Raw genomic sequence first — 26,053 nt, 5'->3', positions numbered from 1 at the left:
ATGATAACATAATAATATTAGAGTTATTAATATAATTATGATATTATTTGTTACAATATTACTATTACATTATATTATATTATTGTATTATTATATTATATTATTTTATGAGTCTGAATTTTAGATTGGGAAGATTGTAAATTTTGAATTTCATTAGTGGTATTATGGGTATTATGAAAGTTTTATTAATTTTACTATGCTGATTCCCGCACAATCTAAAAGCTAAAGTTGTCTTTGGCTGCTTCTGATTTTGGTTATAGATTCTTCAAAAATTCTTCAAAAAACACTTTTAAGGAGATTTATCAAATACTAAAAAATCTGCTTTTGCTACAAGCAGAAGCTGATTTTAGGAGCGAAAAGCAATACCAAACGCAGCCTTATTATCATGCAAAAAAAAGAGTCATTTAATTTTTGTACTTTATATTTTATATTTATTGAAAAAGTATATTTTCGGTATTTTATCTCATCAAATATGGAGTTTCACATTACAATTAATATGAAAATCTATAATTTTTCTTGGATAACACTCGATTTTGACCTTAAAATTCCTATAGTACTCCTAATTTTTTAAAATATATATATATATTAAGAATAAATAATCTTCAAAAAAATAGTTTTTTCCTTCCCATCTTCTTTTGATTTGTGTAATAAATAAAATGAAGGTACAAATTTGATAATACTAAAAATTGAAAATAAAATTTTTCAATAAAATTAGCATAAAAAAGAAAATAATGTTTAGGTATTATTACATTTAAGAGGTGTCTCCTATTTATTTTGATTAAATAAAATGGTCTAAGTGTAAAAAGCACATATTATTTGATTTTCTCTTTAAAAAGATGACAGCTCGATCATTTTTTTGTGAACTCATTTTCTTCATGAGATCTTTTGAAAATCCTATTATTTGATTTTTTTTTTCTCTTTAAAAGGATGACATCTCAGTCATTTTCTTGTGGACTCATTTTCTCTATGGGATCTTTTAAAAAAGCATTTTCAATATATTCTCTATTGATTTGTTTTTTGAATTTGAGATGATTAAATAAACAAACTAAACTCTTATTTATAAGCCTACAGAAGACAAAAGTCTTGGCACACCACAGATGTGGGACAAAAGACAACTTTTGTCTAGTGTGGCTGTTGACATTTTGCTATTAGATATTAATTAGTTTGTTAGATTTGAGATATATTTTGTTATTACTTATTAAATAGTTCTTTGGATTTGAGAGTTGACATTTTCATGTTAAATTACAAAATAAATAGGTCTAGAGAACAGAGTAATTAAAAATTGCTCCAAGTGTTCATGTAAACCTTTTACTCTTACACTTTGAAGATTGCTTGAGGAAATTATGATAAATTGTATAAGCTTTTCCTATTAAAATTGTTCAAAATCTTTGCTATTACATTTTATGGAGCATATCAATCCTGTTTTATGGATTTTCCTTTTACATGGTTGTTTAGCTTCTTGATAAATGTATAGTGCTTTAATATAATGCGTCGTTGGTGTGTTAGTGCTGGGAGTTACCGGGAAGGCTATTGGTGAGTTTACTCTGTCATGTTGAGTTGATTTGTGTTGCGTGATTTTTATGCTCGTAAGTGCACGTGTCGCAATCAAGTAATAAAGTGTATAAAGTACGTCCCATAGAGAATGAATCAATAAGTGTACATGTAGAAATCAACTAGTTTACCCATTTTAAGTGACAAAAACTGATTGTTCAAGAATTATCCAATTGTTATAAATGAATAAATGTAAAATAAACTGTAAAAAAGATTAACTAAAAGATCAAGAAAACTAAAATGGAGTGTAGCAGTGATGTAAATCAACTAGACCTACTAATTTCTCCTTAGTTGCAAGTCTGATGGCAAGAGAATGTTGTAGCATTCTCTGTTAACAGAAACTCTTTTATTATGCATATGATTCTCCCAAAGTCATTACGTCTAAAAATTCCTCAGCTATTTTCAACATATTCCTATGTGGATCTAGTTTCAAAATGCAAATTAAGCTCGGATTTCTATTTGTTATGCAAGATGAACAATATATTCATATATCATTCACAAATCAATAAACTAAGCAAGAGTATTGAACTTACATCATCTATGTAAGATCTAACTAAAACTAACCTTTCAAGTATTAATCTTAGTCTTGTATTCTACGTTTGATGACCAGTCAAAAACATAAACGAACATTAAATACACACAGATGAACAGAGAATAGAATTAATCAACATTCCTTAAGCAACCATCATCCTTACAACCTTGGTTCCATTAGTAGATCTAACTTAACAAATTAGTTCATGATAATAATTACAAGAACCAGATTTCTAGTAATATTCATGTCTTAATCAATATAAAAAATAACAAAAGATTCAAGCTAACAGAGAGAGGGAAAATTGAAGAGTTGGATCTTGGATCTTCTGGATTCCTCCTTGTCCTTCTCCACGGAATCACTCTCTACAGCTCTCTCCCTTGATTTTTTTATTCTCGTCCTCACGTTTCTGGTACTTATTTTTCCTCTCTTGGTAATGTACTGTGCGTTTTTATGGAGAGGGGGTACAGTGTACTGTCTTTTCTTGATGACATAAAAGGTATGTGATGTGTGGTGTCCTTTTCTCTTTCTATTTTCTTTTTTTAACCCTCGGCGGCTGCTTACTCCTTGCAACAAAATATTTCCTTCCTAGGGCAACAAGAGGGCTAAGCTATCACTTGATGAGGGATGCAGTGATCCACACTACTGCTCAACTCACTCAGCTCACATTGGCTTTTGTCCTTTTTCTCCACATAATGCGCTGATGTCATCACTTGCTAGCTACACCCAGAATGCTGCACAGAATGCTGCAAGAATGTTGCTGCCTCCACTGATGTTGTCATGCATTTTGCAAAACCACACTTAGACATATCTTAGCCTCTTTTTGATTCAATTGACTCCTTTTTAACCCAAAATCAGCACAAGCACAGAATTAAGCAAGACAAAGTGCAAAACCAGAAAATCTAATACAACCACAAAAGAAAACAATGAAAAACACTCTTAACTAAGTAAACTTTAAGCTGAAAATGCATAAGATAACTCTAATTTCTTAGACTTATCAATTTGTTAAAAAGAAGTTTCCTGTGGGAAACATTATTATGTTTGTGAAGTGATATGGTGGGTCATCTTCTATGATAGGAAAAACCGACTAGAGTTCCTGAGAAGATGTAAAAGAAACAACACAAGTCACTATTTTTAACTCAAAAATTTCGTGGCATATACAACTATAATTGATGATACATTGATATTTATGGTTGTACTAAAAGAAAGAAGCAAAAACACAAATGGGGTAGTTGTTGTGCACTTGAACTAGCTAGTTACATATAAACATTTTGGTCTTCCATGTTAGCCTGTCATAGAAGCCTTTCACGAGTTTTTATCATAAAGATTTGTTGCTGTTTTTATAAGTTAAATTATGCAATATAGTCAATATATAAATATTTTTCAAATCAAATATCATAACACATATTTCAATTTTAAATCTCGTATTAAATTATACAACTCATAAATGTAGCCAAATAATACTTTCCCTAAGTCATTTTTATTGGAACACGTTTCTTTCTTTAGTAGAAAAGAGTAACAAATTTGTATACGTCACATAAGATTTGTTTTCAAGTTATTAGAGAATCCAGATATACTGTTCACATTTTCTTATCTCGTTGGTTGCCATTTTATTATTTATTTGTTATGTCATTTAAATTTAACAATGTAACTACAAAAATATAAACTAAATACTGAAAATACTTAAATAAATCATGATGTGTCAAAATTTAAAATGAAAGAATAATTAGCGGGTCTGAAAAATGAGACAATAAATTTGATTTGTCGGTGCATCAGTGTGTTTCCATCTAAACTTTTAAGAGTCAGTATTGGACAGAATCTTAAAGTCATCATTGATTGCTTTAAAAGGTTACGTGCGACACAATAAAACAAATTCAAGGAATTACAGGGTAATTTAGCACTCCTTTAAATTAAAAAAAATGGCTAACTATATACAAGAAAATTTTACATGTAATTTGATATTGTACATATCTACTCTACATATACAAGAAAAATAAAAATAATGCTAGAGACAGGACTCTAATACTAACTTCTTATACCAAGTATGAGTTGATTTTTAATTATTAAAAAATCAACGCATTAAAAAAATGCATTTATCAATGAATAGATAATAACTTAAAATTAGTATAAAAAGTTAAAATTAGAGTGGATGGTGTAACACAATACATGTAAGAAATGTCAGTCATCTTTATTAGTGAGGCGATTTCAACCTAAACAAGCGTTTAATGAAAATTTTATAAAATTTTAATATTGATGATGATATCAAAATTTAAGGGTTAAGGAAAATTTTAATACAATTTGATATTGTACATATCTACTCTGCATATGCAAGAACAATAATGCTAGGAACACCTAGTGACGAAGTCAGGAATCTTTATGGAGGGCTAATTTTAATTACATAAAAAATTTGATAAATTTAATTATTAAATTACTATAAATTGTTCTCAATGATATTTCAAATCTTAAAAAATATTACATAATAAGTTAATAACCACATTATCAAGGTTATTGAAGAAGTGTCGTTAATCAATTGATCTGTAATTCTTCATAATATTGATAACAAAAAATACCATGTCTACGATAGTGGTAACAATAGTGTTTGTATTCGTCTTTTTTTTTTTCCATCTTTCTTCTCCTTCTTTGCTCTGTTTGTTGCTTTCTTAGTTGGTTGGTATTAAATTAATGCTAATGCTAGAGGTAGATAAACTAATAGATATGTATTATTTATTTTTTAGTTAATTATAAATGGCTTTTAAAGTTAAGATTGGTAGTATTTTTCAGAAAAATAGTATTCTTAGAGGTATTGTTTTAAATTGTAGTATTTTTAAATTTTTAGAGGTTCAAAGATTACATTTTCAATTTTTTAAAGGGGACAATACCTAATTTGATACACACACACATATATATGCATATTGGGTTAAAAACAAATTTAGAAAGTTGAGCGGGGGCTTAAGCCCCCAGGCCTTATATGTCCTCGTCTCTGGGAATACCTACTCTAATAGCAACTTTTCATATCAAGTCTGATTTGATTGATAATAGTTAAAAATATTGTCACATTAAAAGATTGCATTTATCAATGAATAGATAATAACTTAAAGTTGGTATAAAAAGTAGAAACTAGAGTGGGTGGCATAACATAACTCTTGTATGAAATGCCAGCCATCTTTATTAGTCAGGGGATTTCAACCTAAACAAGCGTTTAATTGAAACTCTCGTTTTAGTCCCCCGTTTTTTCATGTATTATTTTGACCATTTTTCAAAAGAGATTATGTGCATTGTTCGTAAAATAACTTGGCAAGAGTGCATCCTTGTTTCAGGTTAGGCAGGCTGGTTAATCATGAATATAAGCTCTGACTTGGTTCCTGTCACTGCCTATGGGTTGAGTTCTCATAATGTCAGTGCTTTTCCTCTATTTGTCAACTCTTGGATAGAAAATATTATACAATGAAAAAAAAAAATTTGTATACCTTAACTATATGATTTTGTATCTCTCTAGAACTCCATTTGTTCTCAAACGAAATAGTCCAACCATCACACCACCTTAACTATATGATTTTGTCTGTCTCTACTCCGAGCATATATTCCTACAATAGACATGGCTGTTCAATTCATCCGACTCAAAACGACACGAAAAATCTTACATGACATTCTTCAAATCTCTATCTATAAACAGTAGAAAATATCCTAGAACTCTACATGGCAGCATCTTCAAATTTAGTTTACACTTCAAAATAAGAGGTGAATTGTATACAAACTTGATGTTCAAAAGAGAATATGTACATTGTCCAAGTGCCATATATAGATTTCATTTTGCATCTTACCTACCTTAAAAATGACTCAACATTTAAAACAGTCTTACAATAAGAATTCCCAAATCTGAAAGTAGAGCAACTGGCGGATCAAGACCGATCTTGAACACAACAATTCAAGAGGATCCCCAGTTTCGACAAAGACAGTGAACCTTGGCCAGAGACGCCATATAATCATCAGATCTGAGTGCACAAGGAAGTTTGATTTATAACTGCTGATACGGATAAGGATATTTCTGTAGTACAGGATGAAAAAATATTATACCAAGAGGACACAGTTCTGAATTGTAAGCTCTTCTTCAAAATTTGTTGAAAGTCATACTTTTCTTAATATGATATGATTCTTGTTCCATCTCAAGGTTCAGAAGTGTATCCTACCGGTACAGCTATTTTTTCATACCAAACAACACAGCACAAAGATTTGTTAAACAGTTAAAATAGTACTAGTTGTGTTTCAAAACCTGTGTCCGTAGGCAGACTGACATGCCGCAACTATATGTCGTTTAGCTTCTTCTGGTTTGTTCTGCATGGATGAAATTAAATGTTAATCAGTCGTCAGGCAAACACTTCGGCTTAAGCTAAAGATAAGATGTGTGTACATAACAATTCAGGTGTAGTTGTAATCAGAACATGTCAATTATACATTTTAGTAGCAAGTGAAAGTATGAAACAAACCTGAGATTCGTAATAAAGCCCAGCATACAACGAAGCATAGAAATAGTCACTGTCTCCGCCATTTGAAAAAGCAGCAACAAGCTATTTGTCAGCAACAATTGTTGAGCAAAATGGGTGGTCCGATGAAATTTTAGTAATCATGCAAGTACAGAAGGGACAAAGATAAAGCAGATTACTTTTAGGAAAATAAAAATTATATATAAAAAAAAGTCACCTGCACAAAAAGCCTCAATCAAACTGTTATTAACAAAATATTGCTGCTATAATCATCCTAGAAAAGAGCTAGCATTAAATTGCTGTAGAAAAAAAGAAGAATATAAATATATATGTAAGGAACCTGGTTAATTCACAGCCAAACACACACACACAGAGGCACAGCGTGAAGAATGAAAGGAATCAGGGTAGCTTTTATTGAATTCAAACGGCCAACAACAATTACAGTAGACAATCTAACACGATAGACCCGGAGATTTCGAGTACTCCGGAACTCCTAGCCACCGACGGTGGGAACAATACAGAGACAACCAAGGGAATTCGACCCCCTGCACTCACCCTTTCCAGCCCCCCAAATACCCTGATTCCTAGTTGCTTTTGCCACGTCACCTGGCTAGCCACTTTCTGAAATTACTCCTTGACCCCCAACTCTAGTCTTTTTGTCACTCTTACCCCTCCTAGTGTAAACGTACACACACACCCTTCAAGATCAACCTTGTCCCCAAGGTTGAAATCGGGAAATTGGCGATGAATTGAGTCTAGTGGCTCCCAAGTCGCCTCCCCCTCCGGCAGCCCCTCCCATTGAATGAGGGGGTCCAACTCAGAAGGTCCTCCAACACGAGAATAACGGGCTCGCAACACGGCTGCCGGTCGAACCAAGAGCTCGAGCTCCTCTGTAAGCTGCGGCGGCAAGGGCTGATTTACTGGGGTGTCGCCCCGAAAGGCCTTGAGCTGTAAAACATGGTGATGAGGACATCAGGGACGCAAGGAATACTCACAATCCAATTCAAGTTCCAGTTGGTCCGGTGACAAGATATCGAGCTAAAAGATTTAAAGAAGACTTGAACAACCTATTCCGAAGAGTTTTGCAACAAGAAGAGAGTGTGTTCACTACTGAGGGTGAACAAAGGCTAGTTTTACTCATTAAAATTGATCCGGAAGGGAGCTACTCAGGCATCCACGTGTAAGAGCAAGTCCAAAAAGAGTTTAGGCGCACATTCCAGCAAGAGGATCAAGTTAGGCGCACATTCTAGCAAGGGGATTAAGTTAGGCATTTAAGGGTTAGGTTTTAAACATTTAAATTCCATATTAGGCGATTTAAGGAAGGAATTATATTCAAATTCGGATTCCTTCCCTAGGTGTTATTTTTAGGCGATTTTATCTTATCTTTAGGAGTTTATCTTCAATTAGGTCCCTACCTCATTAAGGGTAGGATAGGACTTTTCAATTTTTAAACCTTTTTACCTTATGTTCGGCTATTTAATGTTGAAACCGAAAATTAATAGACTTTTGATATTTTATTCACATTGTAAGATATTCTTCTTGTGTTCTTGAAGAAACTATTCCGAACTTATCAAGGTTTCCTTGTGGCGTTCACCCTTGACTTATCAAATGGATTTTCCATATTCGTTTGTGGCGTCTTCACTATACCAAGGTTCTTGTTTTGCTAAGCAACGGGTCGCGGTTTCCATCAATTCTTGAAGATCTTGAATCGTATCCCATATTTGGCTACGGGTTTCGTCACGTTGTTGGCGGGGTTCGTATCACATGGAAGACCGGGTGGATACGTGCGTCTTCAGGAAGCAGGAGCCAGTACGCAACGGTACCAATCCTCTCAGCAATCTCGAATGGACCATAGTAGCGAGGAGCCAACTTCTCATTACGCTTCTTGGCCAAGGACTTCAGCCGGTACGGTCGCTGCTTGAGGAGTACCCAATCCCCGGCCGCAAAACTGACTTCTCGCCGCCGCTGGTTAGCAAAATGCTTCATGCGTTGCTGCGCATTCGCCAATTGTTCCTTGAGCTCTTCTAGCATATCGTTGAGTGTCCTGAAATCGGTACAAAACAGGTGGATGCCGGCCATATACTATGTAGAAGGGTGTATGCTTCGTCGAAGCATTGTAGGTTGTGTTGAACCAGTACTCAGCCCAAGGAAGAAACTTCAGCCACATCCTCGGCTTAGCCCCGGTGAAACACTGTAAATATGTCTCCAAACAGCGGTTGACCCGCTCGGTTTAGCCATCGGACTCGGGGTGATAGGCTGAGCTTGTGCGCAACTGATTTCCTTGGAGTTTGAAGAGCTCTCTCTAAAATGAACTCATAAAAATAGGATCACAGTCGCTAACAATCGAACGAGGAATCCCGTGGAGCCAAACGATCTCACGTACGAACAGCTCCGCCACATACTTCGCCGTGAATGGATGAGCAAGGGGGCAGAAATGTGCAAACTTGGACAATCGATCCACCACCACTAGGATTGTGTCCCGTCCCTCCGATTTAGGGAGGCCGCCTATGAAATCCATGGAAATGTCCCCCCAAATCCGATTAGGAATTGGAAGGGGTTGCAACAGCCCCGCTGGAAGCATAGCCTCGTTTTTGGCACTTTGACAAACCTTGCACCAAGCCAAATAGTCCCGTATTTCCTCTTTCATGCCCGGCCAAAACACATTGCTTGACACCCGCTTATAAGTACAAAAGAAGTCCGAATGGCCACCAACCACCGAGTCGTGGAGCTCGTGCAACAACCGAGGTATCCATGGTGAGGAACGCGGTAAAACCACCCGTCCTTTATAGAGCAACAACCCCTCCTTCTCACTGTATCCATCCCGAACCTGCTCCCCGGCCAATAGTTTTGTGAGCAGCCCCAAACACTGGTCATCCCCCCGCTGTCCCCTCCTAATGTCCCCCACATCCAACAGCTGTGGAATGGAAATGGCAGTAAAAGTCATTGGCTGCTCATCACCCTTCCTAGACAACACATCCGCCACTCTATTAGCGGCTCCCAGTTTGATTTGCACCTCAAAATCATACCCAAGAAGCTTGGTAACCCATCGCAATTGCTCCGGTGGAAGCACTCGCTGATCTAATAGGTACCGGAGACTTTGTTGGTCGGAGCGGACCACAAAGCGTCGTCCTAACAAGTAGTGACGCCACTTTTGTATGGCAAACACCACTGCCATCAACTCCCTCTCATAAACCGACTTCAGCCTACTTGACTCCGCAAGTGCTTTGCTAAAATAAGCAATGGGCTGGCCCTCTTGCATAAGGACAACCCCTAGGTCAGCCCCCGATGCGTCGGTCTCAATCACAAAGGTCTTGCTAAAGTCCGGCATAGCCAACACCGGTAATGTGGTCATGGCCCTCTTAAGGAACGCAAAAGCTCCTACCGCCTCTTCCAACCGAACCCCCCTCGTTTGAGCAAATTGGTCAAGGGCCGTGCAATCTCACTGTAACCCCGCACAAACCGGCGATAGTATCCGGTCAACCCAAGAAACCCCCGCATGTCTCAGACACTTTTAGGAGTTGTCCAAGAGTTAATGGCGGCCACCTTGGAAGGGTCCGGCGCCACCCCCTTGCCCGAAATGATGTGGCCGAGATAATCCAAGCTATGGCGGCCAAACGCACATTTCTTCAAGTTAGCAAACAGCTTCTCCCGCTGCAACACCTCTAATACCTTTACCAAATGGCCCCGATGCTCTTCCATAGTCCGGCTATATACTAAGATGTCATCAAAAAACACCAAGACAAATCGGCGTAGGAATGGGCAAAAGATCGAGTTCATAAGGGCTTGAAACGTCGCCGGTGCATTAATAAGGCCAAAAGGCATCACCAAGAACTCATAGTGGCCCTCGTGTGTCCGAAAGGCGATTTTCTCTACATCTTCCTCTTAACTCGTATTTGGTGGTACCATGCTCTCAAATCCAACTTAAAAAACACCTTCGCTCCGTGGGCTCATCTAGTAGCTCATCGATGACTAGGATCGGAAATTTATCCGGCACGGTCAATTGGTTAAGAGCCCGGTAATCGACACAGAAGCGCCAACTCTCATCCTTCTTCTTCACCAAGATTACCGGACTAGAGAATGGGCTGCTACTAGTTCGAATGATCCCGGAGGAAATCATGTCGGCCACCAATCTCTCAATCTCACCTTTTTGGAAGTGCGGATAGCGGTAAGGCCGAATGTTAGGAGGATCAGCCCCATCCTTCAATACAATCCGGCGGTCGCGTGCCCATTTCGGGGGCAGCCCCTTAATTTCCTCAAAAACATCCCTGAACCCCTCTATCACATCCTGCAACTCCCCCGGTATGACTACCGATTGCTTACCATCCTCCCGCCCTGTCACCTCATAGAGTTCCAACAATACCCCCACTTGTGTGCCCCATACCGTTCAAGTCAGCGAACGAAAACTCATGGGCGTACAACATAAAGCGGGGTCCCCAATCCAACTCACCCCATTGTCCCCCACCTTGAACTTCATAGTGAACCGAGACCAATCTGCCCGCACTTCTCCCAAGGTCCACAACCATGTAACTCCCAAAACAATGTCCGTGCTTCCTAAATCAACTAGGAAGAAATCTTCTACCACCGTGAACCCTTGTACGAACAACTCCAATCCCCTACATACTCCCTGTTGTTTGAAACACATACCGTTGCCGACCTGCACCCCGCATTTGGTCGACAAGTCACAGGGTAGCTCTAGTTCTTTCACAATCGTCTCCGACACAAAGCTATGAGGCGCCCCACTATCAATCAACCCCACCACCACTCGGGAGCCAATTGTGCCCTTAACTTTCATAGTTTTTGCGGAATTGAATCTCATCATAGAGTTAAGGGAAAGGTCTACCTTCTCTTCTGATTGTTCAGTTTTGGAGTGCCCTTCCTCCTTCGGTTCGCCTTCCCCATCCGACTCGTCCTCGGTGGCCAGCAATAATTGAAGTTGCTGCTTGCTCTTACACCGATGCTCGGGGCTGTATTTCTCATCACACTTGAAACAAAGTCCTCTTGCCCTCCGTTGTTGCACTTCTTCCTCAGACAAACTCCTATAACCACTCGCTCCTCCTCCCCCTGGACTATTGGAAGTGGATGCCGCGGCCCGACCACGACCGATCTCCCCTCCCTCTCATCCGGCATTGAATCGAAGGGAGCTCCCCAAAAAAGGCCCGCGGCCACTAGGAGCCTCGCTAAACAAATATGACCGTCCCAAACCCACAGCGCGTCCCATCTTCCCATTTTTTCCACCGCTTCATTCCGATCTTCAATCTGCTAGGCCATCTCCATAACCTCTTGCAGAGCCGTCAGCTTATGCATTTTGACCTCGGCGCTAGGGGTGTAAGAATTGAACCCGAACCCGACTAACTCGTCCGACCCGACCAGAAAATGTAGGGTTATATTTTTTTGTTTAAAATTTCGGATTTAAATAGGCCCAACCCGTAATTTGCGGGTTGGGCCGGGGGCCGGGGGCCGGGCAACTTTTCACCCGAGTTGCCCTGATCCGCCCGTGTAAGTAAGTAACCCTAACCTAAGTTTTCCAGTTTTCTGTTTTCCTTCCTCCCACCCACCCAATCCCAGACTCCCAGTCCTAGCCTTCGCACGCACCGCACGCAGCCTCCCCTACCGTGAGTCCACTCCAGTTTCACTTCAAGCCTCCCTCGCTCGTCTCCCAAGCCTGAGTCGCCTCGATCTCGCCTCCGCCTGAGTCCCAAATCTTTCCTCACTTCAAGCCTCCCTTGCCTCTCCCAAGCGCCTCGATCTCGATTCTCGCTTCCCTCACCCCCTCAGTGTTTTTTTTCACCGTAAGTGTTTTTTTTCTTGATTGATGTGTGTTATCACTGGATTATTCTCTTGATTGATGGATTTTAGGAAAAAACATATTTCTTTCCCTGTATGATTTTAGGAAAAAACATACCCCTCAGATGTATGATTTTTAGCTATGTTTTGGGTTTTTTCTTTTTTTTTACTACCCCGATTTTCCCCTTTTTGGTAACTTTGATTTTCTAGTGGTGGCAATGTGGCATATTTGTTTGCCCTGTGGGTTTTGGGTTTGATCAGATTTGGGTTAATGTCCTTCTGTTTGGTTTGGACGACTCAAATGTTGTTGAAAAGGTTTACTACTGTTTAGTTTTTAGCATGAGAAAGAAAATAAAAGAAAAAAACTTTGAATGTTCTGTATGGAAAATACACATAGTGTAATAATCAATTGGTTGGTTATAATAAGCATTTAGTCACCAGAAAGTTAAAGGGGGTGCCTGATTTACTTACAATGCGTGTAATAATCAATTATGGACATATATGATTATTATATGCATGCAGCGTTCTCTTTCTTACTTTTCAAGGTACTCTTTAAAGAAGTGTTTTTGTTACAAAGCTTACTGAATGTTTTACACAACCCAATTTCACCTTGTGTGGCGTATATTTTTATTACCCAGTTGCTTTGCTGCTTCTGTATCTTACCAAATATTAAATTCGTTATGAAATAGCTTGAAGCACTGCCCTAAATTGATGGCTGCATTTTGAATTTTAACGCAGGAGGAGCTGCTGCCTCTTGTTCAATCTAGCAATCTTACTCTCTCGTTTTCTTCTGAAAGTTCAATTGAGGAGGAGTTGAAAAGAGAGAGTACTGCAGATGTTATAACAATATTGGTAAGTTCGTAGCCTTGATGTTTCAATGCTGCTGCTTCTACTGCTGCTACTACTTCTACTATTATTATTATTATTATTATTATTAATTTTTTAAAAAAATTTAAAATTTTTATTTCTACAACTGTGTTTTAATGGTAGATTCCGACTCTGTTTATAAACTTTGAATGTTATAACAATATTCGTCGTTTTGTTCCAAGGTATCCTGCAATAACTTTGAATGTTCTGGATGGAAAATCATCTTTGCTATTTCTCTCCTTGATTCATCAGAGCATAAAAGATTTCTCAATGCTTGGTTATTATATCCATTTAAATCGACTCCGTTGTCAATAAATTCATAACTCTGTTGATGATCATATTGTCAAATAAACTTCATTGTCAATAATTCCATAATTACTCTGTTGATCATTGTATTGATAACTTGGAGTATAGTCGGGGAAATTGTAGCCATTTAAATCAACTCCATTGTCAATAATTACTCTTAGACATTATACTTAACTTATTATCATTTGCCTTGTGTGATTTGACATTAAGAGATGGAAATTGTCATTTCTTTGTGGGATAAAATATCTCACGACAATCGTTATTGTTTCCAGGCCAGCCGAGAAAGAAGAGTGAAGAGAAGACTGCAATCTTCATTGAAGGCAAGGCTGAAACATAAAGGTTAGTTTTTTTTTCTGTTTTTTGTTTTCTAGGAAATATTATGTTTTTCATAAAGGTTAGTCTCAATCATATGTTATCTGTTTTTAGGTTAATTTGTGTGCTAGATGGAAAAATTTATCATCCACCCGACACAAACTTCTGAAAGCACTTGCAAATCCTCTGCTGAAACAAAAAGTGACCAATGCCAGACCAAAAATCCAACATTTGTCTCTGTGCTTAAAGAGCCCATTACCTTGCCCACTCCTACACCCAGCCCTACCCCTGTGCCTAAAGAGGAGGGAGATAGTAGAAAGAGGAAGAAGTCACAAAAAAAGTCTCATGTTTGGGATCATTTCAAAATCATAGAGGGTGAGGATCCAAATGAGCCTAGGTGTGAGTGCATCTATTGTGGGGCAACATATGCGCGTGATAGTAGGAGACATGGCACCAGTAGTATGAAGGTTCACATAGAAAAACAATGCAAGAAATATCCATATAGGATCCAAGACAAAAAGCAAAAAACTCTGAGTTTCCAAACAAACACTGAAACTGGCAGTAATCTTGTTGCTATAGGCTTTAACAAGGAGTATTGTAGAAAAGCGTTAGCAAAAATGGTGATTGTAAATGAGCTTTCATTTAGGTTTGTTGAAGGTGAAGGATTTAAGAATTTTTGTCAAGTGACGCGGCCCAGGTTCTCTATCCCCTCCCGTGTTACGATTGCTAAGGATATTTACCAACTTTTTTTGGAAGAAAGGAAGAAACTAAGAGCTGAATTTAGTAAGGGTAGTCAAAGGATTTGCCTAACAACTGATTGTTGGACATCCTTGCAAAATATTAATTATTTGTGTCTAACTGCACACTACGTTGATAGTGAGTGGACTTTGCAAAAAAGGATTATAAACTCTTGTCAAATTTCCAGCCTGTTAGACTTGGAAGGGAGGGGCTGAAAACGTATTATAGGCGTAGGTTTAAGAACAGAGGCAGTTTGTTAAATTGACAAGGTCATTAGTGGGAGACTGAGTTTAAGAAGGTTGTTAGGGGAAGATTAGGGTCTCTCATGCAGGTATTGGAAAGTATTAGCAGTAGATTAGAGATTATTGGAGAGGTGTGGCCTAACTCTCGAATCAGAGGTCATTTGTTTCTTTCAATTTCTATTTGATTTCTATCAAATTGGTATCAGAACTCTTTCCTGGGGAGATGGCTGCCAAGAAGATGGATGCTCTTGGAGAAAGATTGGAATCTGAGGTTGAGGAGATGAAGACAACTACAGAAGGAAGATTTTCTGCCATGGAGGACAGATTCAACAACGTGGAACGACGGTTCAATAACTTGGAGGAACTGTTGAAGAAATTGATGGATCTTCACGCTAACCCTCCGGCAGCTGCGGGTTCACCGACGCCATCAACGGCAGCCATTGACACGGCTAAGAACTCGGTCAGGTGAGGAAAGGGAGTGGTGATTGGGGTTGAGGGGACCCCTGGGGAAGTCGGAAGTTCCCTGGGCGTGCGCCCTAGGGTTTCGTTTGAAGAGGGCGGCGTGATGGGAGAGGGGGTCGGACCGGCTAGGGAGGCCGCGGCAGGACCGGCGACCCTTGCTAGAAATTGCGCCTAAGCCTATTGGAATATGCAAGTTGGCCAACGGCTTGATGGACGTTTAAGGTTGATTGTCCTTTCTTCCGGATTGACTTTGATGGCTATGTAGGTGGTGGAAGGCGGCGGCGCGCGTTTTGGACAAGAGAGGAGGGGCGATTTGGGACCTTTTGGAGCCAATTTTAGGGCTGGGTTTGGAGATTTCAAGTTTGGACAGGTTGATTTTGGAGGTTGGGACCCCGGTAGAAGGGACAATCCGATGGAAATTGGACCTTTTGTGGCTGGGCAGACTAGAGGAGGTGATTTTCCTCCAAGGACAGGGGCTACTTTTGGAGGACAGGGAGATTTTGAGGGGGATTGGCAGATGGGGGATGGGCGGAGCCAAAACCCACGTTTCATGGGAGGTGTCGGTAATAATCGAAACATTTGGGGCGTGGATTCAAGAGTGAGGAAATTAAAGATGCCACTATTTGAAGGGGAAGATGCTTATGGATGGCTTTACCGAGTTGAGAGGTACTTTGCTATCAATGGGTTGACAGAGGAAGAGAAGTTGATGGCAGCGGCATTGTGTTTGGAAGGCAAAGCGTTGTCATGGTTTCAATGGTGGGAACAGCGACAACCAATAAGGTCGTGGGAAGTGTTTAAAGACCGATTGATCGAGCGCTTTAGGGCTACCCAGGAGGGAGATTTACACGATCAGTTCTTTGCTCTAACACAAGAGGGGACCGTTATGGATTATAGAGAGAAGTTTGAATTGCTCTCGGGGCTCGGGGCGTTTAAGGGGAATCTCGAAGGCAATATTAGAGGGAAATTTTATGAAGGGGCTGAAATCGGAGATTCGAGCGACGGTGCGGTTGTTGAGGCCGAGGGGGCTTGGCGAGACCATGGAGTTGGCCCAAATGATTGAGGATAAGAACAAGACGGAGAGGGCTAACAGAAGTAACTACGGTGTTTTCCAATACCGGAATATTGTTTCAGGAGGAGGGGTGAAAACTCAGACGTTGGGGGTTCAGAGGGATACAACGAAGGATAAAATGGGACGAGTGCGACCAGGGGGTACTTTCAAGCGTCTGACGGAGACAGAGATATAGGACAAGCGAGCGAAAGGGTTGTGCTTCCGGTGCGACGAAAAATTTTCTCCGGGGCACCAGTGTAAGGATCGCTCATTACAAGTCCTCACGGTATGTGATGATGAGGGCGACGAGGGGGAGACTATAGGAGATGTGATAGAGGAGGAGGGGCATCCTCATTTGGATGTAGCGGAGGTCTCGCTCAACTCGGTGGTGGGGTTCACACCGAACCGCACTATGAAGTTGGTTGGGAAAATTGGAGAGCAGGATGTGGTGGTGTTGGTGAATAGTGGAGCGACTCATAATTTCATCTCCAATAGAGTGGTGGAGAGGTTAGGACTTCGGTTAGTCGACAACGGCAATCTTGGGGTGGTCATGGGTAATGGTACCGTGGAAAGGAGTAGAGGAATTTGTAGAGGGCTGATTTTAACGCTCCAAGGAATTCAAGTGTTGGAAGATTTTCTTCCTTTGGATTTGGGTAGCACAGACATCATTTTGGGAATGAAGTGGTTGCAGTCATTGGGTGAGATGAGGGTAAATTGGAAGCTCTTGCCAATGGAGTTTCAGGAGGGAGGTCACACAGTGGTGCTTCGCGGAGATCCAAGTTTGTGCAAAACCTTAGTGACCCTCAAAACCATGGTTAAGGCGATTCAGGATGGTGGGCTCGGTTTCTTGGTTGAGTTGCATATCATGGAAGGAGAGCGGAATGAGACGACGACGAATGTTACCAAGTCGGTTCAGCAACTGTTGGAACAGTTTGAGGATGTCTTCCAAATGCCCAAAGGGTTACCCCCGAAGCGGGAGCACGAGCACGCGATTGTGTTGAAGGAAGGGGTATCACCAGTGAGTGTACGACCGTATCGCTACCCACAGGTACAGAAAGATGAGATCGAGAGATTGGTCAACGACATGTTGGAGGCAGGAATACTACAGCCGAGTGTAAGCCCATTTTCGAGCCCTATTTTATTAGTGAAGAAAAAATATGGGAGTTGGAGATTCTGTGTTGACTATCGGGCATTGAATAAGGAAACGGTGTTGGATAAGTTTCCAATTCCGGTGATTGATGAGCTGTTAGACGAGTTGTATGGAGCGACGGTGTTTGCGAAGATCGATCTGAAGTCGGGGTATCATCGTATTCGAATGCGGTGTGAGGATGTGCAAAAGACTGCATTTCGGACCCATGAGAGTCATTATGAATTCCTAGTCATGCCGTTTGGCCTCACCAACGCCCCAGCCACTTTTCAGTCGTTGAAGAATAAAGTCTTCCAACCCTATTTGCGTAAGTTTGTTTTGGTATTTTTTGATAACATCTTGGTTTATAGTAGCACATTGAAAGACCATGTCCACCATTTGGAGAGGGTGTTGACGGAGTTACGAAGCCAACAGCTCTATGCTAATCGAAAGAAATGCTTGTTTGCTAAAACGAGGGTGGAATATTTAGGGCACGTAGTGTCGGCAGAGGGAGTTGCGGCAGACCCATCTAAGGTTGCGACAATGCAGGAATGGCCAGCACCTAAGGCATTGAAGGAGTTGAGGGGGTTTCTTGGGCTCACAGGGTACTATCGGAAGTTCGTCAGGGGATATAGTTCGATTGCGTGGCCTTTGACAGAACAATTGAAGAAAGATAGTTTTCAGTGGAGGGAGGCAGCGACTCAGGCCTTTGAGCAGTTAAAGAAAGCGATGACTAGCGTTCCAGTGTTGGCCTTAACAGACTTTAGCCAACCATTTGTACTTGAAACTGATGCTTTAGGGTATGGTTGCAGTACTAATGCAGAACCAGCGACCAGTCGCCTATTTCAGTCAGGTGTTAACAGCTAGAGCACGACTCAAATCGGTGTATGAGCACGAACTCATGGCGATTGTGCTCTCTATTCAGAAGTGGCGACCTTATTTACTGGGACGGAGTTTCATAGTTCGTACGGATCAACGTAGTTTAAAATTTCTACTGGAGCAGCGTATGGTGACGGAGGAACATCAGCGTTGGCTTTTAAAGCTGTTGGGTTACGATTTTGAGATACAATACCGCCCTGGGTTGGAAAATACGGCGGCAGACGTCCTATCAAGGATGAGGAGCCTCAGTTGTCAGCATTGTCAGTTCCTTTGGTGTTGGATTGGGAGGCTTCACGGCAGGAGAGCAAGGCCGATGAGGAGTTGGGAAAGATACGAGCAGCCTAGCTGAGGGGAGGAGCAGGGCCCCCCGGTTATGCGTTGGATGGCCAACGTCTGTTGTACCAGGGACGATTTGTTCTACCACGGACTTCTATTCACATACCGAGATTACTACAGGAATTTCATGGAAGAGCTATTGGTGGGCATTCAGGTGTTTTCAAGACATATCGATAGTTGGCGGCAGAGCTATATTGGATAGGGATGAAAAAGGATGTGGAGGACTTGGTTGCGCGGTGTGATGTGTGTCAACGTCACAAGTATATGGCGATGACACCAGGTGGGTTGTTGCAGCCTCTATCGCTACCGGAGAAGGTTTGGGAGGAGGTGACGATGGATTTTATCGAGGGGTTACCTCGGTCGGAGGGATACACTGTGATTTTGGTGGTGGTTGATTGCCTGAGCAAGTATGCTCATTTTATACCCCTCCGACATCCCTATACGGCAGTGTCTGTAGCAGCGGCGTTTATGAGAGGGGTTGTGTGACTACATGGTGTTCCAGAATCAATAGTGTCGGACCGGGACAAGATCTTTTTGAGTCACTTTTGGAGGGAGTTGTTTCGGATGCAGTTGACCGTTCTGAAGAGGAGTACTGCTTATCACCCGCAGACCGATGACCAATCAGAGGTCGTTAATCGGAGTGTGGAGACATATTTAAGGTGTTTTGTATCTGACACACTTAAGCATTGGGCGAGGTGGTTGGCTTGGGCGGAGTATTGGTATAACACCTCTTATCATAGGGCGACGCAGACTACCCCCTTTAAGATCCTGTATGGGCGGGATCCACCGCATTTGGTGCACTATGGGCACCGCACCACGCCAATGTCGCAGGTGGATCAATATTTGGAGGAACGAGATCGGATGTTGGATGAGTTGAAGAAACATTTATTAAAAGCTCAACAGATTATGGAGCAGCAAGCGGATGGACACAGGAGGGATGTCCAATTTGAGGTGGGGGATTGAGTTTATTTGAAACTCCGACCATACCGACAGAAGACGTTAGCACGACGGAGGAATGAGAAGCTTTCTGCTCGGTACTTTGGGCCGTTTGAGATCACAGAGCGCATTGGTGAGGTGGCATATCGTTTGCGATTACCACCTACGTCGGCCATTCATCCGGTGTTTCATGTGTCCCAGTTGAGACGTGCTATTGGAGATCATGCTTCCTCACCTTCATTGCCGCCTACTTTGACTGAGGACATGGAGGTCGTCTTGGAACCAGAGGCAATGGACGGGGTCCGTCAAGGAACGTCAGGCGGAAGGGAGGTGCTTATCAAGTGGAAAGATCTACCGGACTATGAAGCTACATGGGAGCCGTTTGACTCGATTCGAGAGCAATTTCCTTTGTTCCACCTTGAGGACAAGGTGTCTCATTGGGAGGGGAGTAATGTTAGACTTGGAAGGGAGGGGCTGAAAATGTATTATAGGCGTAGGTTTAAGAACATGGACAGTTTGGTAAATTGACAAGGTCATTAGTGGGAGACTGAGTTTAAGAAGGTTGCTAGGGGAAGATTAGGGTCTCTCATGCAGGTTTTGGAAAGTATTAGCAGTAGATTAGAGATTATTGGAGAGGTGTGGCCTAACTCTCGAATCAGAGGTCATTTGTTTCTTTCAATTTCTATTTGATTTCCAATTTGATTTCTATCAAAGCCACAAGGGAGAGAGTGTTGGTAAAGTCATTGAGTCATGTTTGCATGCTTGGAGTATTGAGAGAGTCTTCACTATGAATGTTGATAATGCCTCCTCAAATGACTCCATGATTACCTACTTGAGAAGGAAGATTAAGGGGTGGAAATGGGTTGTTTTAGGTGGAAAATTTCTGCATGTTAGGTATTGTGCCCATATAGTGAACTTGACTGTCAATGAAAGTTTAAAAGACCTACATAATTCCATAGCTGCCATTCGTAACGCTGTGAGATATGTGAGGTCTTCTCCGGTTAGGTTGTTGAAATTTAAGTCATGTGTGGAGCGGGAGAAAATTGAATACAAAGGTCTCGTATGCCTAGATGTCCCTACTAGATGGAACTCTACCTATTTGATGTTAGATGCAGCCATTAAGTTTCAAAAAGCATTTGAAAGATATGAAGAGTAAGGTGACAAGTTTGTGTCTTATTTTCGGGAAGATGAGGAAGGGGGGAACGGAAGATTAGCCCGCCACTTGATGATGATTGGGAGAATGTTAAGGTGTTTGTGAAATTTCTGAAGACTTTTTATGATATAATTTTGAAGTTTAGTGCCACTTTGAATGTCACTTCAAATTATTACTTTCATGAGCTTTGTGAGATGCAAAATCAGCTATCTGAATTAAGCAAACAAGATGATTCAATGCTTTCATCCATGGCTGTGAGTATGAAAAACAAGTATGACAAGTATTGGGAGAATGTTGAGAATATAAATTGTCTTCTCTTTGTGGCTATTGTACTTGATCTTAGGTCCAAAATGAATTATTTGACATATTGTTTCTCTATAGTGTATAATTCTTGCACTTCTGAAACATTAGCAAAGAATGTGAAGGATACTATGTACCGGCTGCATGAGGTTTATAGTGGGGACAAGGGTGGATCTGTGGCTAATGAAAGTAGTGGGGAGGCGGCAACAACAAGTACAACAAAGAGAAAAACGGAAGTAGAACGAAAAGGTGTTTGTGGAGCTCCTTTGTTAGGAAAATGATAGAGAAGAATGTGAATGAGTATAAAAATGATGTGGACAGATACTTGACAGACCCTATGGAGGATCCAACTTGGTCAAATTTTGATGTTTTAGATTGGTAGAAGAATAATGCAACTAATTACAATGTTCTCTCATTAGTTGCAAGAGACATTCTTGTTATTCCTATTTCAACGGTAGCCTCAGAATCTGCTTTTAGTACCGGAGGCCGCATCCTCGATCCCTTTAGGAGTTCATTCAGCCGCAAGATGGTGGAGGCATTGATTTGTACACAAAATTGGCTGCGTAGTCGTGAGCACATCAACCTAATTGACGTTGAAGACTTTAATGAATATGAAGATATTGAGTCAGGTAATCTTTTTATGTTTTACTTATTTTTTTTTAAATTTTATTTCATCTCCTTATTGTTTATTTTGTTGTCCTAAACTTGATTCTGATAATTTTTTTTGTTATGTTTTCTTCTCAAAATTTGTCAAATTCTGTTGCAACACATGAGAGGCAAGTTGGGAATGAATGTGCTATTATTCTGGATTAAACAATTTGGAGTGGACTAAATTTTCTATTTTGCGACTATCTTTATATGGACTGTTTATCTTTATATGGACTGTTTATTTAGGATTAAACTGTTTATTTTATATGGACTATTTTGCTTCTCAATATTTTATTTCATGTCCTTGTTGTTTATGCTTTTAGACTGTTAAAAGAGGTATGAAGTCATAGATTAAAATTGATTTTCACCAACCCGAGTAACCCGACATCACTCGAAAGGTTGCGAGTTTGTAGACTTAAGAGAGTGTCGCGGCCAAAAGTTTTCTCAACCCGCACTGATCGGGTCAACTCAATTTTTCGACTCAACCCGACCGATTTACACCCCTACTCGGCGCGCACATCTTCCCTAAGTCCATTCAAAAAACACCATTGTAAAAAGCACTCGGCATCCCCCACCCCGGCTCTGACAGCAGCTCAAAACGGTCTAGGTAGTCCGCCACTGACCCCACCTGCCTTAAAGCCATAAGCCTCTCCATCGGATCCCCCTCCTTAGCTCTACTAAACCTCTTCAAAATCGCTACCTTTAAGTCCCACCATTCGCAGAACGGATCTTAAGAATCAATCCATCTGAACCAGTTTAAAGCTCACCCTTCCATACACATGGAAGCCACTGCCACCTTATCCCGTTCCCGCACGTCATACATATCAAAATATTGCTCAGCTCGGAATAGCCACCCATAAGGGTCCTCGCCGGAAAAGCTCGGCATCTCCACTCTCCTTCCTCGTATTTCCCCTTTTCCCTGACCTTCCGGCATCTCGAGCCGCTGTCCCCGCTCCCAATCCCACGGTTGTCCACCCTTGGCCCGCCTAGGTTCATCCTCGTTCTCCTCCCAAACTTTCCCAACTCGGCAGCCAGGTACCCTGCAAACTCTGCCGCCATTCCCCCTACTCTAGGGTCGAGGTGGTTACCCCGTCGTGCCCCCATGGGTCCCCGTTTGAGGCTGGGTTCCCGAACTAGGCGTCCACCCCTTTCTCTCGGAGGTTCCTTGACTGGGTCGGCTTGGTGCTCCCACCCTAGATCCAGCGGCCAAACAGGACCATGCCTCCCTCCTCTCTCGTCCAGGTCGCGTCCAACCACCCCCGCCGCCTCGCGCAGCCGTCGTCTGACCTCCGGACCTCCATCCCGTGGTGGCGCGACCTCGTCTGCAATTGGGTCGACGACAACTGGACCTCCCCATTGCAGATCGCCTAGATTCGGGCCATTTCGGTCACGCAGGACCACTTCCCCTTGCTCCGGCGCGTTCTCTGGCTGAGCTGGCCGGTGACCCATGAGATCTTCCAGCCGGCGCAGTACCTCGTGGACCCCGCCGATCTAGTTTCTCATCTCCTCCCTCAACCCACCGATTTCCTCCCAGATCTGCAGGATCTGCTTGGCCGTCAGGGATTGCACCACTTCCTACGCCGTCGTCAGCCCCTTCTCTACCGCGACCAGCCTCTCCGTATCTGCCGGTTTGGGCGCCATGGATCATACGGCTCTGATACCAGTTTGTAAGGAACCTGGTTAATTCACAGCCAAACACACACACACAGAGGCACAGCGTGAAGAATGAAAGGAATCAGGGTAGCTTTTATTGAATTCAAACGGCCAACAACAATTACAGTAGACAATCTAACACGATAGACCCGGAGATTTCGAGTACTCCGGAACTCCTAGCCACCGATGGTGGGAACAATATAGAGACAACCAAGGGAATTCGACCCCCTGCCCTAACCCTTTCTAGCCCCCCAAATACCCTGATTCCTACTTGCTTTTGGCACGTCACCTGGCTAGCCACTTTCTGAAATTATTCCCCCAACTCTAGTCTTTTTGTCACTCTTACCCCTCCTAGTGTAAACATTTTTCAATACGGGTCTGACAATATATATATGTATGTATGTATGTAGTTATAAAAAATAGGCATTTGGTCATTTGAGGATTCTTATAAAGTCCGGCTCTTGTAACTTACTAAACAATATAGTTATAAAAAAAATAGGCCTTTGGTCATTTGAGTATTCTTATAAACTCCGGCTCTTGTAACTTACTAAACAAACTCAACAGCTCTTTATATGATCAATTAAACTTGGTAGTGTAAGAAATGGCTAAAAGAAAAAAGTTTACTGTATACCTTTTCTGGATCTCCACCATCTTTAAACATATTATAAGCTTCCCTCATGACAGGTCTTGGATCTCTTCCAACCTGCATTTATCTAGTTGATGGTCAGAATAATTGTTTGATCATTTCAACTTATTCAATTTATTACAAGTGGAGAACACTTCACACTTCCAAGGGATAATAACAAGTTTTTAACACGATTTGTAAAACACTTGGGAAATGTGATGTTCCTGAAAGCATTGACCGGAACACAACATTTCGATAAAACAGAACCCTACAAATTATTAACTACGGATGAATTCTTCCATTCTCACCAAGTTGTGTTTATGATCCTACATAGCTCAAGACCATACTTATAGGTAACGTAAGCATAGTTTTGTTACATTTTGTTCTTTGGCTATTCAGTTTAAAAACAGCTGATCAGAAGTTGATACATATATGCTGCACAAATGTACGTAATGACCAGAATTCCTTAACGACAGAGATGAAAGACCAACTTGCTGACCTCAAGAAATCGTCGCCTTGCTTCATCAGCACCATATAACTGAGCTTCGCAGATAAAACACCAAATGGACTCCTCTGTATCATTCGGGTTCTGTGCTACATCTATCCGGAACTGCTCTGCCCCTTCTTCAAATCTAACGCCAATCCCAACATATTCCAATTATACAAGACTTCTCAAAAATTCTCTTCTAAGAAGATATTGAAAGTAGTATCCTAGCTTCAATAAAATTTTATATTCACTATAACATTTTTTTTATTCCTTAATAAAACATTTAATCATTTATGTCTCAGTAAGCACTTTAGAAAATGTGGTTCCAACCACTGTTAGTTTGGTAAAGGGGTTCAAATCAGGATGGGTTCAAACCATGTGGATTTTGAACAGTGGGTTTGAGCCTGGGTTCAAACTTTGATTTAACTCAAGGGGGATTTGGGTTTAGAAACGCTTTTATTATATGTCACATCGAGGGGTTCAAACCTCTTTTTACTTTTTTACAAATAAACACTGATTTGAAGCTGAACTTGAGTTCGTTTCTTGAACCCTCCAACTAAAACTTCTTTTCTTCTGTTGTCATAACAGATAAAGCAAGAGCAATGCCATATGGGCTCTGAACTGATTAAAACTTCCATTTTACTTCACATAATGAAACTAACTGGCCTCCAATTTTCAATTAGATACTCTTTCCTTACATTTCCCTGAATTCAAAACAAGACTAAAGAGAAAAAAAACAAATTGTAGTAGTACCTATTAACATAGTAAAGTGAAAGCCCTCTTTGCCAAAGATCTGTAAAACCATCACAGCTCGATTCAGATTTTATCACAAACACACAAAAACTCAATGAAATCTTGCAAACAGAAAGTGTAAAACAAACCTACATGCCTTTTGACGAGGGTCCAGCTCAATGGCCTTATCGAATTCCACTAAAGATCCAGAAACATCACCCTTAAAAGGAAACAAACACACCACGCCATAAATTCAAAGCACCAAAGTCCAAAGCTACCGCTACAACATTAAAAGAGAGAGAGGCAAAAAAAAAATTGAAACTTGACGACCAAATTTTTCAAAGCACACCTGTTCAACCTCGTGGGGTTTGTACCCGGAGATTCATCAGGTGGGGCCCATCATTTGTGAGAGCCGTGAATATTATTTTTCATTCGTTACCTGTCTAAAGAGCAACATTCCACGGCGAATTGCTTGAATGGCTTCGCGGGCGTTGTTGCCGCCAGTTATGGCGTCCCAGATACCGGAAACCGAAGGAAGGAACGATCTTCTGGTGATTGAGAGAGACGGGGGTTGGATTTGGAGGACACCAGTTCTCGGAGGAATGGTGATGAACAAGTTGTGAGAATTGAAGTGGGTTTTGAAAGGAGTGATTGTGGGGTGTATGGAAATGGACGGTTTGGGATTTTGGATTCTAATGGCCATGGATGAAGAAGATATCCAAAAGCTTGGAAAACTGAAGAGAGAGAGAAGCAGAGAATTGAAGATAAGGCGCTAAAAAGCCAACTGATTGTTCATTACTACGCCATTTTAAGGGATTGAGCTATAAGATGTAGCTCATTACAAACCTAAGAGGCCCA

At 41.1% G+C, this 26,053-nt stretch overlaps 1 protein-coding gene across 1 annotated transcript; it reads right to left on the bottom strand.

The window, feature by feature from the left end:
* Positions 1-5,643: 5,643 nt before the first annotated feature.
* Positions 5,644-25,969, bottom strand: LOC21390696. The gene is made up of 8 exons (XM_024165072.1): positions 25,635-25,969; positions 25,349-25,415; positions 25,217-25,256; positions 24,476-24,608; positions 23,983-24,054; positions 6,565-6,645; positions 6,351-6,412; positions 5,644-6,072 (listed from the first exon to the last, which is right to left on the bottom strand). The coding sequence occupies exons 1-8, from the start codon at positions 25,896-25,898 to the stop codon at positions 6,006-6,008; spliced, it is 786 nt and encodes a 261-aa protein (XP_024020840.1). The 5' UTR covers positions 25,899-25,969; the 3' UTR covers positions 5,644-6,005.
* Positions 25,970-26,053: the final 84 nt, after the last annotated feature.

Source organism: Morus notabilis, unplaced genomic scaffold, assembly GCF_000414095.1.
Source record: "Morus notabilis unplaced genomic scaffold, ASM41409v2 Scaffold1452, whole genome shotgun sequence".
NCBI classification, from domain to species: Eukaryota; Viridiplantae; Streptophyta; class Magnoliopsida; order Rosales; family Moraceae; genus Morus; species Morus notabilis.
This window is presented reverse-complemented; position numbering and strand designations above follow the sequence as displayed.